The sequence below is a fragment of the Taurulus bubalis genome, assembly GCF_910589615.1.
Source record: "Taurulus bubalis genome assembly, chromosome: 5".
Taxonomy (NCBI): Eukaryota; Metazoa; Chordata; class Actinopteri; order Perciformes; family Cottidae; genus Taurulus; species Taurulus bubalis.
In genome coordinates this window covers 4,156,977-4,170,734 of record NC_136593.1, presented here as the reverse complement: position 1 = coordinate 4,170,734, position 13,758 = coordinate 4,156,977, and the positions used below count along the sequence as shown (strand labels likewise).

The window sequence follows — 13,758 nt, the reverse complement described above, 5'->3', positions numbered from 1 at the left end:
AAACGCAACTGGCATGACACTGTTAACCACTTCCTGACTGCGATGCATTGCAAAATGGCATTTTAGACAATGCTCCTCCGTGTGGCACCACAGTGGCCAGAGCCAGCCAGGTGTCAGGACTATGGCAAGTCTCTGACTAGTCGTGGCACTCCTGTGGCGGCTCGTGGCACCATACCGACACCTAACTACATATAAGGAGAGGAGACATTATTCGACTTAAAAACGTTTGATAAATAGTTTTAAATTATATTAAAAAGGATGATTTATTTTCATTATTTTAGCTGATTGTTGTAAATCACTTATAAAAGGGTCAACTGCCAAAATGATCCGTGGTGAACAATACAAGCACTGTACATCCCACATATTTTAAACACTATAGATGTCAACAAAAGTTTGTGAAAATATCTCTAAACGTAATATTTTATTGTACAATATTTGACCATTTCTATCTGTACTGTTTTGTTAAATCTTAATATTTAACATTTTTACATCTTACTTCCACATTTGCATCATATTATTGCCACTCAGACCATGTGCTCAATTAGATTTAAAACAGATTCAATTACTTTAAATTACTTTTATATTTGAATATGTGGGCCCAACAATTAACGACTGCGATGTTGCACGTTAACACAGATTTTCTGGAGGTGCAACTGGTTGGAAAACTACGCATTTCAACACAGGGGCACAGGCTAAGGCACAGGCTAAGGCACAGGCTAAGGCACAGGCTAAGGCACAGGCTAAGGCTAAGCTAAGGCACAGGCTAATGCTGTGTTCACACCAAACGCAACACGATTTGTGTCTTATCGCCGTCGCGCCTTCGCAACCTCTCGCGTCTGTGCATTGACTTTGCATTTAATCTGGTCGCGTTTGGTGTGAACACAGCATAAGGCTAAGGCTAAGGCTAAGGCACAGGCCAAGGTCAAGGCCAAGGTACAGGCTAAGGCTAAGACACAGGCTAAGGCTAAGGCACAGACCAAGGTCAAGGCCAAGGCACAGGCTAAGGCTAAGGCTAAGGCTAAGGCACAGGCACGGGCCTAGGCTAAGGCTAAGGCTGATGAGTTGCAGGTGTGCAGGTAAATTGGCAGCAGGAAGGAATGAAGAGCCACGCCCAGGCAGACACACACAAACACACACACACACAGGACAAACTGGAGATCAACCAGGAACAAGCCAGTTTATTGTTAAATGTTATGCACCTCCCGCCAGGACAAATTCCTTGTTTGTGAAAACATACATGGCAATAAATGGTTCTGATTTTCATGAAGGGAGGAACACGATGAAGGGAATACCAGCCAGGAGGGGGGAGGGGCTTAGCCGAGACGTGACAGGAGGAGGTACACTTACAAACTTGTTACTAAACTGGTTCATCCTAATGCGCTGGAAACTCACAGAAATGACAGGTAGCGGACTCAAACCTTTGTCTTGTATCCATATACATATGCATGCATCATTTATTTTTTAAAGAGCAGTCTAAACTATTTCTAACCGTTTCGCTTGTTCACACGTGCGTGTCCCGAATCTCGTCAGAGGTTATCGGGCGAAGTGGTAGAACTCCGAACGGAGGTTTTTATAAAAGGCACACTCCAAAGCGAGTGTTGATGTGTGTGTGTGTGACCTGGATTCACCTCATTGCAGAGTTGAGGCCTGGGTGTGGTGAACTGACGGATTCTGTAGCATTATCCTACTTGACAGACCCGGCGCTATGGGCGCGCCTTGGGGTGCCGGGCCCGCCCTCGGACTCGGCTGGGCCCGCCCTGGACGGACAAGCCTGTCAGTCACTTATCACACGTAAAAAAAAAGAGCGCAACTCTCTCTCGCCGGCGACAGGAGCTGTCACAGGAAGTAATATGCAAACAGGATGCAAAACTAAGATTACCGTAACTCCTCGAATATTTACGCCATCGACGTAATTTCAACGGATTCTGAACGCTAAAGCCTAATTTTTCGTTCTCCGTCGACGCAGACCCCTACGCCGTAGCCTGACGTGCACCTCCAAAAAATCCTAACTATGCGCCGCGTTGACGCGGACCGCAAGCGCTGTGATTGGTCCGCTCAGAACGTAATTTCCGGCAGTTCACACCCCCCTGGCGGCATGGCGGTTAATTGCAGAGCAACGCGGTCCCTCGACGCAGAACTTTGAATGCTCAACGACGGCGTCGGCGACGGAGAACCATGAATTAGACTTAAGAAGCGTAGCTTTCCAATGTCATGCGGTCCATTACGGTAATGGTATAGAAAAACGTCGGCGAGCTTGTCTGTGGGGGAGGGGTGGAAGAAAGCAGGGCAGAGAGTTTGACTGGCTTTTCACTGCCTTTTGAGTGGTGTTTTCTTTGGAAATAATATGTTGTGGTTGTAAATAATAGTATTAGTATAGTTTTCTGTCCACACAAACACAAAGAAGGACAGTGGGAAAATGACAGGCAGAAAGTCATTTTGGGGAGGAAACAGTGTACTAGCTGCCTGTAAAAGCCTGTCTGGATGTTTGAGGAGGGCAATAATGGGTTCTGTCTTCAGCTGGACCGGAACTGCTTCAGGGAGATAAACAAATCTCTAAAACGCCTGGACACGGACACATATAAAAGCCTATAACATGGACATTGAATGCTCTATGCAAACAAAACTGTCTGAGAAGATGTAAAATAGGTTAAATTTCATTTCTGTAATCTCAAAAGCTTTGGTCATGTTAATTTTCAATTGTTTAGTAGAGAAATATGATACAAATTCAAATACATTTCTTAACCTTTTTTTGTGTTTTAAGCCTTTATAACATATAATAATAACAAATACTTGCCAGATTTTTACATTTCTCCTGAAAAAAGGAGCAAAATCATTTTGATCACAGACAGTCGATGCTCCACAAACGAAAGGCCAACTGATTATGCTTTGGAGAAAGACTTAACAAAGACGTTCAGGAGTGAATGGAGGGACACTGTCCTACGCAGATTTCACTTGGTGGCCAACCGTCGTCTCCCGCTCTACTAATGGTGAGTTATCTGGTTTCATCCAGCCTACTGGCCCTATGGACGAGGCTACATGATTGGTTATGGCCTATGTGTTTGTTCTTTCTCGGAAAAAACAAACAAACATGTAATGCAAAGCAATGTCTTCTTAATTTCTGTTGTAGGCTAGCTGTTGGTTGGCCCTTTTCGTCGTTGCTGCGCTCCGCTCTGTTTCGGACAAACACCGGACAGTGTGTTGTTGTTGAGTGTGTTGTTATCGTTATTGTTGTTGTTAATGTTGTTGCTGGATGTGTTCATTTTCATATCATTTTAGACCTTTTTAGGCCTATTTTTTTAAATGTCTTGTTGTGGCTGAATCTGCTATCTGCTGATCTTTCAATACAATATATTGTGGGACTTATGTGTTGCTTGATTGCTGTGTTGATTGATTGCCATAGGCCTACGGTTCATGTCTAATTCTATTGGGTAGGCTGCCTGCTCAGCTGGCCTATTTATTAGCTTGTGAAATTCTAAATAATACCGTCTGTCACCTTTTTGTGCCGGAGTTCGATTATAGGTGAAAAGTTTAACTACTATGCTACCATAGGCTGTAAAAAAAAAAAAGTGCCCCCCCCAAAGCAACGTAAGGCCCCCCCGCAAATCAGTGCCTGGCGCCGGGCCTGCTACTTTACTTGACTTGTGTTGCAGCAATGAAAGGGGAAGAAATGTGTGAGACAGGGCGAGACGGAACAGGACGGGACGAGAGAAGAAGGGAATGCCCGCCAGCCGAAAACACGATCCTGATGTGACGTTATAAAAAATATGCTACAACAAAAGACATGTACATGACACATGGAGTCTGAAAAGAAGCATTTGGAAACACTTTTACCTTCACCCTCAAATGTAAATTCCTGACAATTCCTGTTTTTGTTTGTTTCATATTAACAATGGATCAAATAAAGAAAACCTATAAAAATATGTTGTTATTTCTAAGCAACCAACCAGAGATTAATCAATCTGCTTTCTCTTTACATGCGCATACCCGGTGTACATGAATGGTCATGCGATAAGCTTTTTCAGGCGTTGGTATGGACCTTCTTCTCAGGCGGAAACCTCTGTCTCTGCATTCTCTCTAATGGCCAGCAGGGGGGCGAAAAGAAGTCAGATTGTGTAGAAGTCTATGAGAAAATGACCATACTTCTCACTGTACGTGTAAATAAATATAGGCAGACTTGAATTTAACGGATTACTCATCTTTCTGAATTGATTTAACATAATTCAATATTTTATTTCATCTTATTGTATTCGTTATTTGGTCAATTTGTTTTGACGTCAATGGGTTTTCAACTTGCTGGACGGATGTTCTCCAAAACGGATTTCCATGATTTTTTCTGTAAAGCTATTGTTCATAATATTTAGTTCAAAAGTGACATATATATATATATATATATATATATATATATATATATATATATATGTATATATATATATATATATATAAAAATGTGCCAGTTTATTTGGATCTGCAATCAATTATTGCCCATTGACAGACTAACAGTAGTGGTCATGTAGGCCAGTGTTTTTCAACCTTTTTTGAGCCGCGGCACATTTTCTACAATAAAAAAATCCCGCGGCACACCAACAACCCAAAAAGTTACAAAATGTCCCATTGTAACATAATACAGCACATATGGTAGGTCATTATTATTAATGTCACATTGTAACATAATACAGCATATGTGGTAGGTCATTATTATTAATGTCACATTGTAACATAATACAGCATATGTGGTAGGTCATTATTATTAATGTCCCATTGTAACATAATACAGCATATGTGGTAGGTCATTATTATTAATGTCACATTGTAACATAATACAGCATATATGGTAGGTCATTATTATTAATGTCCCATTGTAACATAATACAGCATATATGGTATGTCATTATTATTAATGTCACATTGTAACAATACAGCATATATGGTAGGTCATTATTATTAATGTCACATTGTAACAATACAGCATATATGGTAGGTCATTATTATTAATGTCACATTGTAACATAATACAGCATATATGGTAGGTCATTATTGCGCTACCTACTGGCATGGAAGAGTATTAATATTAGTACTAATTAGTAGTACTAATATTTAGTTACTACTTATTGTGGATAAGCTATTTTTTGCAAAACAAAACAGAATGAGTGCAGATATGTGAGCATCACGTTGGATCAGTATTAGTGGTTGGTCTCCACCAACTCTTCAGGGAAATATCCATTGGATTCACCTCATTGCAGAGTCTATGTCAGGGTGTGGTGAAATGACGGATTACATCCTAATCCTACATGACATCATGTGAAATGTGACTCGTGTTGCAGCAAAGTATGCGGGGAAGAAATATGTGGGACGGGGCGAGACGGAACAGGACGGGACGAGAGAAGAAGAGAAATGCCCGTCACGATCCTGATGTCGTTATTTAAAAAAACATTTAAGTGACAATATGAACATGACACATGGAGTCTGAAGAAAAGCATTGGGAAACACCTTTACCTTTCCATCCATCCAGTATCTGAACTGCTTATCCTGTTTGGGGTCGCGGGAACCTTTACCTTTACCTTCCCCTCAAATGTAATGTTGGCGCTCGTATGGACTTTCTTATCAGGCGGAAACCTCTGGCTCTGCATTCTCTCTAATGGCCAGCAGGGGGCGACTCCTCCGGTTGCAAAAAGAAGTCAGATTGTATAGAAGTCTATGAGAAAATGAGCATACTTCTCACTGTACGTGTAAATAAATAAAGGCAGGCTTGAATTCAACAGATTACTCATCTTTCTGAATTGATTTAACATAATGCAATATTTTATTTCATCTTATTGGATCCGTTATTTGGTCAAATTTCTTTGATGTCGTCCTCTTTAGAAGACGGGGGTAAACTGAGTTCACTGAAGACGAGACAAGTGACACACGACGAGTTCACCAGGCCTTCCTTTTAATTATCATATGCTGCACGTAAACACAGTCACTCGCTTAGAAATCCTAATCTCACACACACACACACACACACACACACACACACACACACTAGCTGTCCTGCTGAATGAGGTCTTTGGCTTTCTGCTGGTTGTGATCGACGGCTTCTTCTAAGAACTGAACCCAGGTCAGCTGTGATTCTCCACACACGTGGTTGGACCTGGTCAGAATGAGGAAAGAGAAACGAGTACAAGACTTTTTTTTTATCTGATGAAATGAACTGATTGACAGACACGCCCACCCACATGTTTCTCACACGGATTCCATGTCAAGGTGGAGTTTTAGTCCTCGATCGCCAGCAGCAGAATTGGCTGACGGAGTCCCTTTGAAGCCATTCCGAGTAAAGTTTGGGAATTTCAATATAAAAATCTTACATTTTTAATAGAGCTTATTTGTTTTGGTTAAAATGCACTGCATTTGGCTGCACACTTCAGTCACATACAGGAAGTCATGAAGAGGCCTGAGAGGAAGTCTTTTATTTTGGAGGAGAGTTTTTAATCAAAATTGTGGATTGTTTTTAAATGTACATATCTATAAAAAGGGGGAAATGGTAAATGTGCTAAACTACAAAGCCTTTCTAGACCACTGCATGTGGCGTTGAGGGTCTTGCCGGCATCGAGCCGCCGTCCTTTCTTAGGACGATTAAGTCCGCTTACGATCTGCCAAATAAAGACGGAGCAAATTCCCCCTTTATCTCAATTTTATTCCTGTTATTTCCCAAAAAAATCCTCTTAATTCCACTAAACTATTCCCTGAAATATGCAACCCCAGTTTGAACGTTTCATGATTTTACCTGATGATCTCCAGAACCTTCTTTAACAATGCTGCCAACTTGGACACCTGCAAAGAGAAACATATATACGTTATATTTAGATTTACATTATTGACTTCCTGAAGATGCTCTAAAGATAATCCCTTCAAACTGGCATGCTACACAAGGGTTGGAGTTCTCCAAGGTCGGGGCGTGTAACTGAATTAATGACTCACAACTTGAACTACTTCTCTGTCTGGCAACGCACGTCTGAGTCTAGCTGAGAGCGGCAATAGAAGTCGGACCGGTTCAGCCGACAAGATATCAACTCATTAACTCTGGAACTACTTTCTCCAGAAGGAAATAGTCCCCTGTAGAAAACCACGGGGTAAAAACCACATGACACTACAGATGAAACACCATTCAAGTGGAATAAACCAAAACGATCTCTGAGAGAGGGCGCCATTTTTTTTATTTTTGGGGAGAGAATTGACTCGTTTTAAAGAGATTTATCAATACATGGAAGAAAAAAAAAAGCACCGCAATTTGGATCAGGTGGGAAATAATCCCTGCTAATAGCTTTAATATATTTAAAACATTCAAATATTCAACTATTTGTTCGTTGGGTAGGTACTTGGTTTTCAAAGAATGCTGCAAACAATACAGTAGAGGAGCAGAACTCTTTAAACCTTTAAAAAGGCATTTAGTTAAACCAAAAAGGACAAGCGAGCGGTTAAAGCGCTCCTCGGGCTGAAATCAGAAAAACTGATTTCCTCTTCCAGGGCTCGACGTTTCACGGCCTGTGACGTACAGGTGAACTTTACCCTAATTATGACTCCAGTGGGAACTTTTTCCTTAACAATCAGACAGTTTGGGAGTCGAGCGATCTGCTATATCTGAATAAAACACATCGTTGCTGCTCTTATGGCTGAAAACGTATCTCTGGGATGACGGGAGGAAGGTTCATGTATTTAAGAGGTAACTCTCCGCTCCTTCGGAGAGCAGACTTGGATATACAATTAGTACTTACGTTGCTCTCTACTCCGCTGTAGTCCATTGGTGGGTAGAGGCAGAGAGCCAGATCATCAAGACTAAAAGACAGAAAGAAAAGGATTTGTTGTCAGTTGTTTTCTAACTAAAATCCGTGTCTGTGTGTGTGTGTGTGTGTGTGTGTGTGTGTGTGTGTGTGTGTGTGTGTGTGTGTGTGTGTGTGTGTGTGTTCCCACCCAGGACTGATTTCCTTGGCGATGTCCGCCAGGTCGTCCAGCTGAGCGAGGTTCTGGGCCGTGTTGACGTCGCCGTTGGCTCTGATGGCCGACGACAGCTTCCTCAGGCACGCCGCCGCCGCCTTCATCAGGCCCCGGCACGGCCCGATCACGCGCCGGTCCTTCTCCGACCAGTAGGTGTCCTGGTTGCCTCGAGGCTCCTGGTCGCTGTCGAGGACGTCACTGAACGGGTCCTGGGCCTCGGACAACGCCTGGGGAGGAGGGAGGGCAAAAACGAAAATGTTGAAAACGAGACTTCCTGTATTATTGTTTGTGTGGATTATCCTGAATGTCAACTTAGCTAATTGGGTTATTAAGGTCTCTGATATAAGCCACTGAGAAGTCAGTGTGTGTGTGTGTGTGTGTGTGTGTGTACCTGCTCTATTTCCTCGATGGCGTCTTTCACAACTCCAATCTGATCGGACAGAACCATCAACACAGCCGCCTTATTGTCTGTAAAACACACAAACACACACGCTTTTCCTTCAATAAACTTGTCAGAAAGTTCTTGAAAACACAAAGAAATAACATCAAAATACACTTAAACTAATTCCAAAGTCAGCAGAAACTAGATCGCGTCCCGCCAGACCCCCCAAAATACTCCCGGGACTGACGATCGCATAACCCCATAATTAATGCGTTTAATGACTCTCCTGTAATACTATATAATTTACCATGATTAATCGGTCTACAGCTGTTAAAACGTCTGTAAATGACTCAATTCATCATCAATAAAAAAAGTGTGTCACTGTGATGTCACCAGTTAGTCATTAGTAGGTTTGATTTGCAGTCTAATACGACTTAATGCTTATAATCAGGTATTCATTTAAAGAGCATGAATATATACGCATAAGAAGCATTAACGGGCTAATAGACTTCTGTGAGTTGACAGTTTTATTAGTCGCCGGTCTGTTTCATGTTTAGTCCTCTAATATATATATATATATATATATATATATATATATATATATATATATATATATATATATATATATATATATATATATATATATTTTAATTCTTTTGTTTACAAAAAAATATACAAATATATATATATAAAAAAAAAAAAATATATATATATATATATATATATATATATATAAAAAGAAACATATATATATATATATATATATATATATATTTCTATATATATAAAATATATATATATATTAAAAAAAAAATATATATATATATATATATATATATATATATATATATATATATTAAATATATATATATATATATTAAATATATATATATATATATATATATATATATATATATATATATATATATATTAAATATATATATATATATATATATATATATATAAATGTATATTATTATATATATTAATTTATTGGTGTCAGCTGATTCCCACGTTCAGGTACTGGAATAGGCAGTGGGAAAAGAATAAAACCAGTTGAGCCGTGGGTTGGGCCGTGAGTCAACAGGAGGGACGCCTCTATGATGAAAATGAAAATGCACGGTGAGACTTTGGGTTCAACGTCGCCACCTGCAGGCTGCCGGCAGCATCACTGCTGCCTCGATCTACTTGAAACATCTTCCTCTACGACCTCGACTGTTCCTTTAAATACAGGCGCCTGGTATTGTGTCCGAGTGCAGCTACGAATCCACTCATCAAACACGCATCTGTGCAAAAAAAAAAGTCTACCGACCTGGTGGCAACTGGGCAAAGTGGTCGCATGCTGACCAAACACTTCCTGTTGATATCAACTGCTCCTGGGACAGACTGGAGGAGGAAGAGGAGGATGAGGAAGAGAGGAAGCCAGAGAAATAGATAAGTTAGATACCTCACAACAGTGAACATAGAAATAAAATAGTCCTGGACAAACATGTGCCTATACATTTTCATTTTATTTTATTAAATTATTATTCAATCTATTATGTTTTAATATTGTTTAAGGTCTAAACCAAAATAGATTTAATGTGACACTGTTTTGACGCTGATGAACCAAAAATTATCTTGCTTTGTCAAAGTGAACATGATCTTTACAACATTTTCAAAATGAATTACAAATAATTAAATATATATATAGTTAGTAGATGCCCCTTCTAAAGCCATTTGGCCTGATTTAAGGTAAGATTCGGGGACATGATGAAAAAAAACACAATGAAAATGCAAAATACTCTCATGCAAATATATGTCTAGGGCTTTTATTGTGAAAGGTAAGAACAGAAGGAGTTGATCTTGCTCTGTCAAGGTTGAAAGAAGGAATATAAAGTGCAGCGCTTCTTCTTCGCTGAACATGCCTGTTCTGTGTGAAAGTATTTAACAGTTAAAGATATTAATATATCTTAAATTATACTTATGCTAACTATTTATTTGATTTTGTTTTTACTGTGGCACATTAAAGCTATTAAATCTATTCAATGAAACATGAAAAAAACAGAAGAAAATCCTGTGCCAACAGCAGTGTGTGTTTTCTCCAAAGTATAACGTCCTGTGATATCCGAGAGAGTGTGTGTGTATGTGTGTGTGTGTGGGAGTGTGTGTACCTCTGCAGCGGGGAGCTCAGGATGACCTCCACCAGCTGGGCGACGCCCTCCAGAACCCCGACGGTGGCGTCTCGGACCTGTCGGCGCAGACTGACACCTGAGAGGCCGAAGAAGAGGGAGGAAGAGTCAAGGCTCCTCATCGCCTTCCATCTCGTCGTCAGACTTTCTACACTTACAAGGACGGAAAAACACTGCCGAGCGCCTTTAGCAGTTTTTTTTGTGTCATTTTTGTCACGTTACCTGAAGGCCACCGGAGTTCAGTTGGTTGCAATCTGCACCCTCACCACTAGGTGGCACTAAATCCCGAACGCCGTCCCTTTAAATGTTCTCTTCGGTCAGAAACACGATGAACGAGTGACTCCAGACCGTCGGCTGTTATTCAAACCCTACGCTCTCGCCTATATACTTGGAAGCAATTTCTTTGTTTAAAACCTGTGTATGAATTACCCTTTATAAAAAACGTTGACATCATCCTTTTTGACTCTGCAATACCATACTTTTAAATACATGAAATAAATATGAAAGGGATCGGTTTCTATTGTTCCGGCGGCTTCACCTTGGCTCTTCGGCAGCCAGTAAAAGACGGTGGACAGACTCAGGACGCTCTTCAGGATGCACTCTGATAACATCTCCACGTCCTGCGGAGGGAAGAGAGACGGAAAACACACATGAATACGTTGTGAATGACAGCGGGAAGTCTGTGCGACGGTTCAAGAGCTAGAGAACAACTTTCTAAAAGACTCATGAATATGAATGAATGAATATATACTTTATTAATCCCCGAGGGGAAATTTGGTGTCGACGTAGCAGCAATTTACAGACAAAAATAAGATATAAAAACAACAGGGATGAAAGATATGTACAATAATGATAATAATAAAAATACAAATAAAATAAAATAGCTGGGGTGAAAGAAAAAAACGGTATTAATTTAGGAATTAAATTAAACATAAAGAGTAGAAGTGCAAAAATGCAAAGTATGTATGTGTATATTAAGTGTGTGAGGTGTAAATAAAACAAACAATAAACAAACAATAGGGGAGTGGAAAAATGCAAATTATGTATGTACGTATATGAAGTGTGAAGTGCAGATAAACATAAACTTGTACAGTTATTAATCATATCTATCAGTCATATCTATGAACTTCACCGTTAACATAGTTGCATTTTTTGTTTTTTGGCTGCCATTTTTTATCCAGATGTTACACAGAGCCTTGACATCATCTGTGTGACTGCTGGTAATAATAATAATGATAATAATATATAAAAAGGTAGGAATATGGTTAATTTTCTAGTGAAAGGCTTCTGTTATTTATATGTTTACTGTCTTTGTTGTTCTGCTCTCTATGTGTCTCTCCTCCACAGCTCTAAACATGTTGCTTTTCAGAGATGTTTCTAGTTTTGGATCATAAGTGGTACAAAATAAACTGAGCAGGGCAGAAACCTGATGATGATCTGACCTGCTGTGAAGGCAGCGGCGGTTTGGAGAAGGCCAGGCTGAGTTTCGTGGCTTCCTGGGACACGGCCTTCACGGCCTGGTCTGAGGACAGAAGAGACCGTTACGTCACATGAGAGCTCCAGCAGTGAGACGGGACATGTTGCCGTTCCCTACAATGAGCAGAAAGGGGGCCGGGAGGAACTATACTCAACTCAGAGTGTCCCAGAAGTTGGAGAGGTTGAACAGTCCGTCTGACTCATTGGATTCGCCATCTGTGAAGGAAAGTGAGCGGTCAGACATGTTTTGTGTCAGCAACTGAAAAGAAAACTTGTACCAAAGAAACTGTGTTTATTCAGTCACTGATTTAGTAGCTCAATGTTTAAAATAATTCCATATTGGAATATTGAAAAAAGAGGCTTCAGATGAAATAATTGGAACTGACATTTTATAGGCAATAATTGTCTATAAAAATGAATTACTTACGTCAGTTGCAGTAATACGATACAGGCAATAATGTGTTCACGCAACATGAATCTCCAACATCTTTGTCTTTTGTTGCCGGTCTGGTTCTCAATAAATATGTAATAATTATGTTGATCATAGGCTTTTCTTACTTTTTTTCATCCAATTCGTATAGGTCAGATATATCGTCACATTGTTTATGACGTACCAGCTAAATAATATTGTGTACTTCAGTGTCCTGACAATTATTAATGTGTCATGTTTACGTCAGAGGAACAAACTAAAAGTCTTTATTGCTTTTGTTCTTTTTTTACAGAAAACATACTGGATCATTACACACCCACACATAAATACATATATATTAACATCCCAAATAAATCACATGCACTTTGCACATTTTATCCAAATTCTGATAATTAAAACAAACATAATAAACCCTTTTTAGAGAGGTGTTGATTCAACTTTACATCCATCTATCTATATAACGTTATATATATATATATATATATATATATATATATATATATATATATATATACACATATATATATATATATATATATATATATATATATATATATATATATATATATATACACACACACACACACACAACATTAAAACCTTCATAAAAGACATATATTTAAATAGTAGTATTAGTAGTAAAGTGTTTATGTGAAGCTGCTTCGGTCAGATCTTGATAACAGTTCAGCAAAACAAACCGGAAGGTAACACTGTAGCATTAAACTCGTTAACACAACACTTTTAAGAATAACGGACAAACCAAACTCGGTGTACATAAAAAAAAACCGTTACTAAAGTTAACTAACTGTATTTTAATCGCCAGTTAAGAAGCGCCTTCCAGCGCTAGCTTGACACGCGCCACCATGCGCACATATCGACGTAAAGTCACGTCTCATATGTCACATAAATACCTCGGACCCGGTCTCTGATGCACTGGATGGAGTTCAGTAGATTTCGTAAAGGCAGAGACACGTTTCCACCGCGATTGTCAGCACTCATGACACCAAAAGTTAGTTTTCTTTTTTTTTAAACAGCTCGACATACATGCGTGTTGTGGAACTGCAGAAAGAACCGGAAGTTGATCCGGGGACGATTATAGAGGAAGCACCGACACGGCGGTAAAACGTTTTTGAGTGACATCTTGTGGTGAATGGTGAGTACTGCAAGCAGAGACTGAATCAATGACTGGGCTTGAAATAATTAGTTTTAAGGATATATATGAGCATTTTGGGCTCATCTTTGTCCATTTTCTTATTCTTAATAACAACTTAAACATGTAATGGAAGAAACGGAGTGCCTTTATGTTTTTTTTATGTTCACCTTAAACT

At 39.5% G+C, this 13,758-nt stretch overlaps 1 protein-coding gene across 1 annotated transcript; it reads right to left on the bottom strand.

Annotated features, from left to right (window-relative positions):
- Positions 1 to 5,826: 5,826 nt before the first annotated feature.
- ccndbp1 (cyclin D-type binding-protein 1) lies at positions 5,827 to 13,479 on the bottom strand. The gene is made up of 11 exons (XM_079217883.1): positions 13,342 to 13,479; positions 12,157 to 12,216; positions 11,967 to 12,046; positions 11,063 to 11,144; positions 10,507 to 10,603; positions 9,666 to 9,739; positions 8,363 to 8,439; positions 7,948 to 8,198; positions 7,752 to 7,812; positions 6,764 to 6,810; positions 5,827 to 6,130 (listed from the first exon to the last, which is right to left on the bottom strand). The coding sequence occupies exons 1-11, from the start codon at positions 13,427 to 13,429 to the stop codon at positions 6,022 to 6,024; spliced, it is 1,026 nt and encodes a 341-aa protein (XP_079074009.1). The 5' UTR covers positions 13,430 to 13,479; the 3' UTR covers positions 5,827 to 6,021.
- Positions 13,480 to 13,758: the final 279 nt, after the last annotated feature.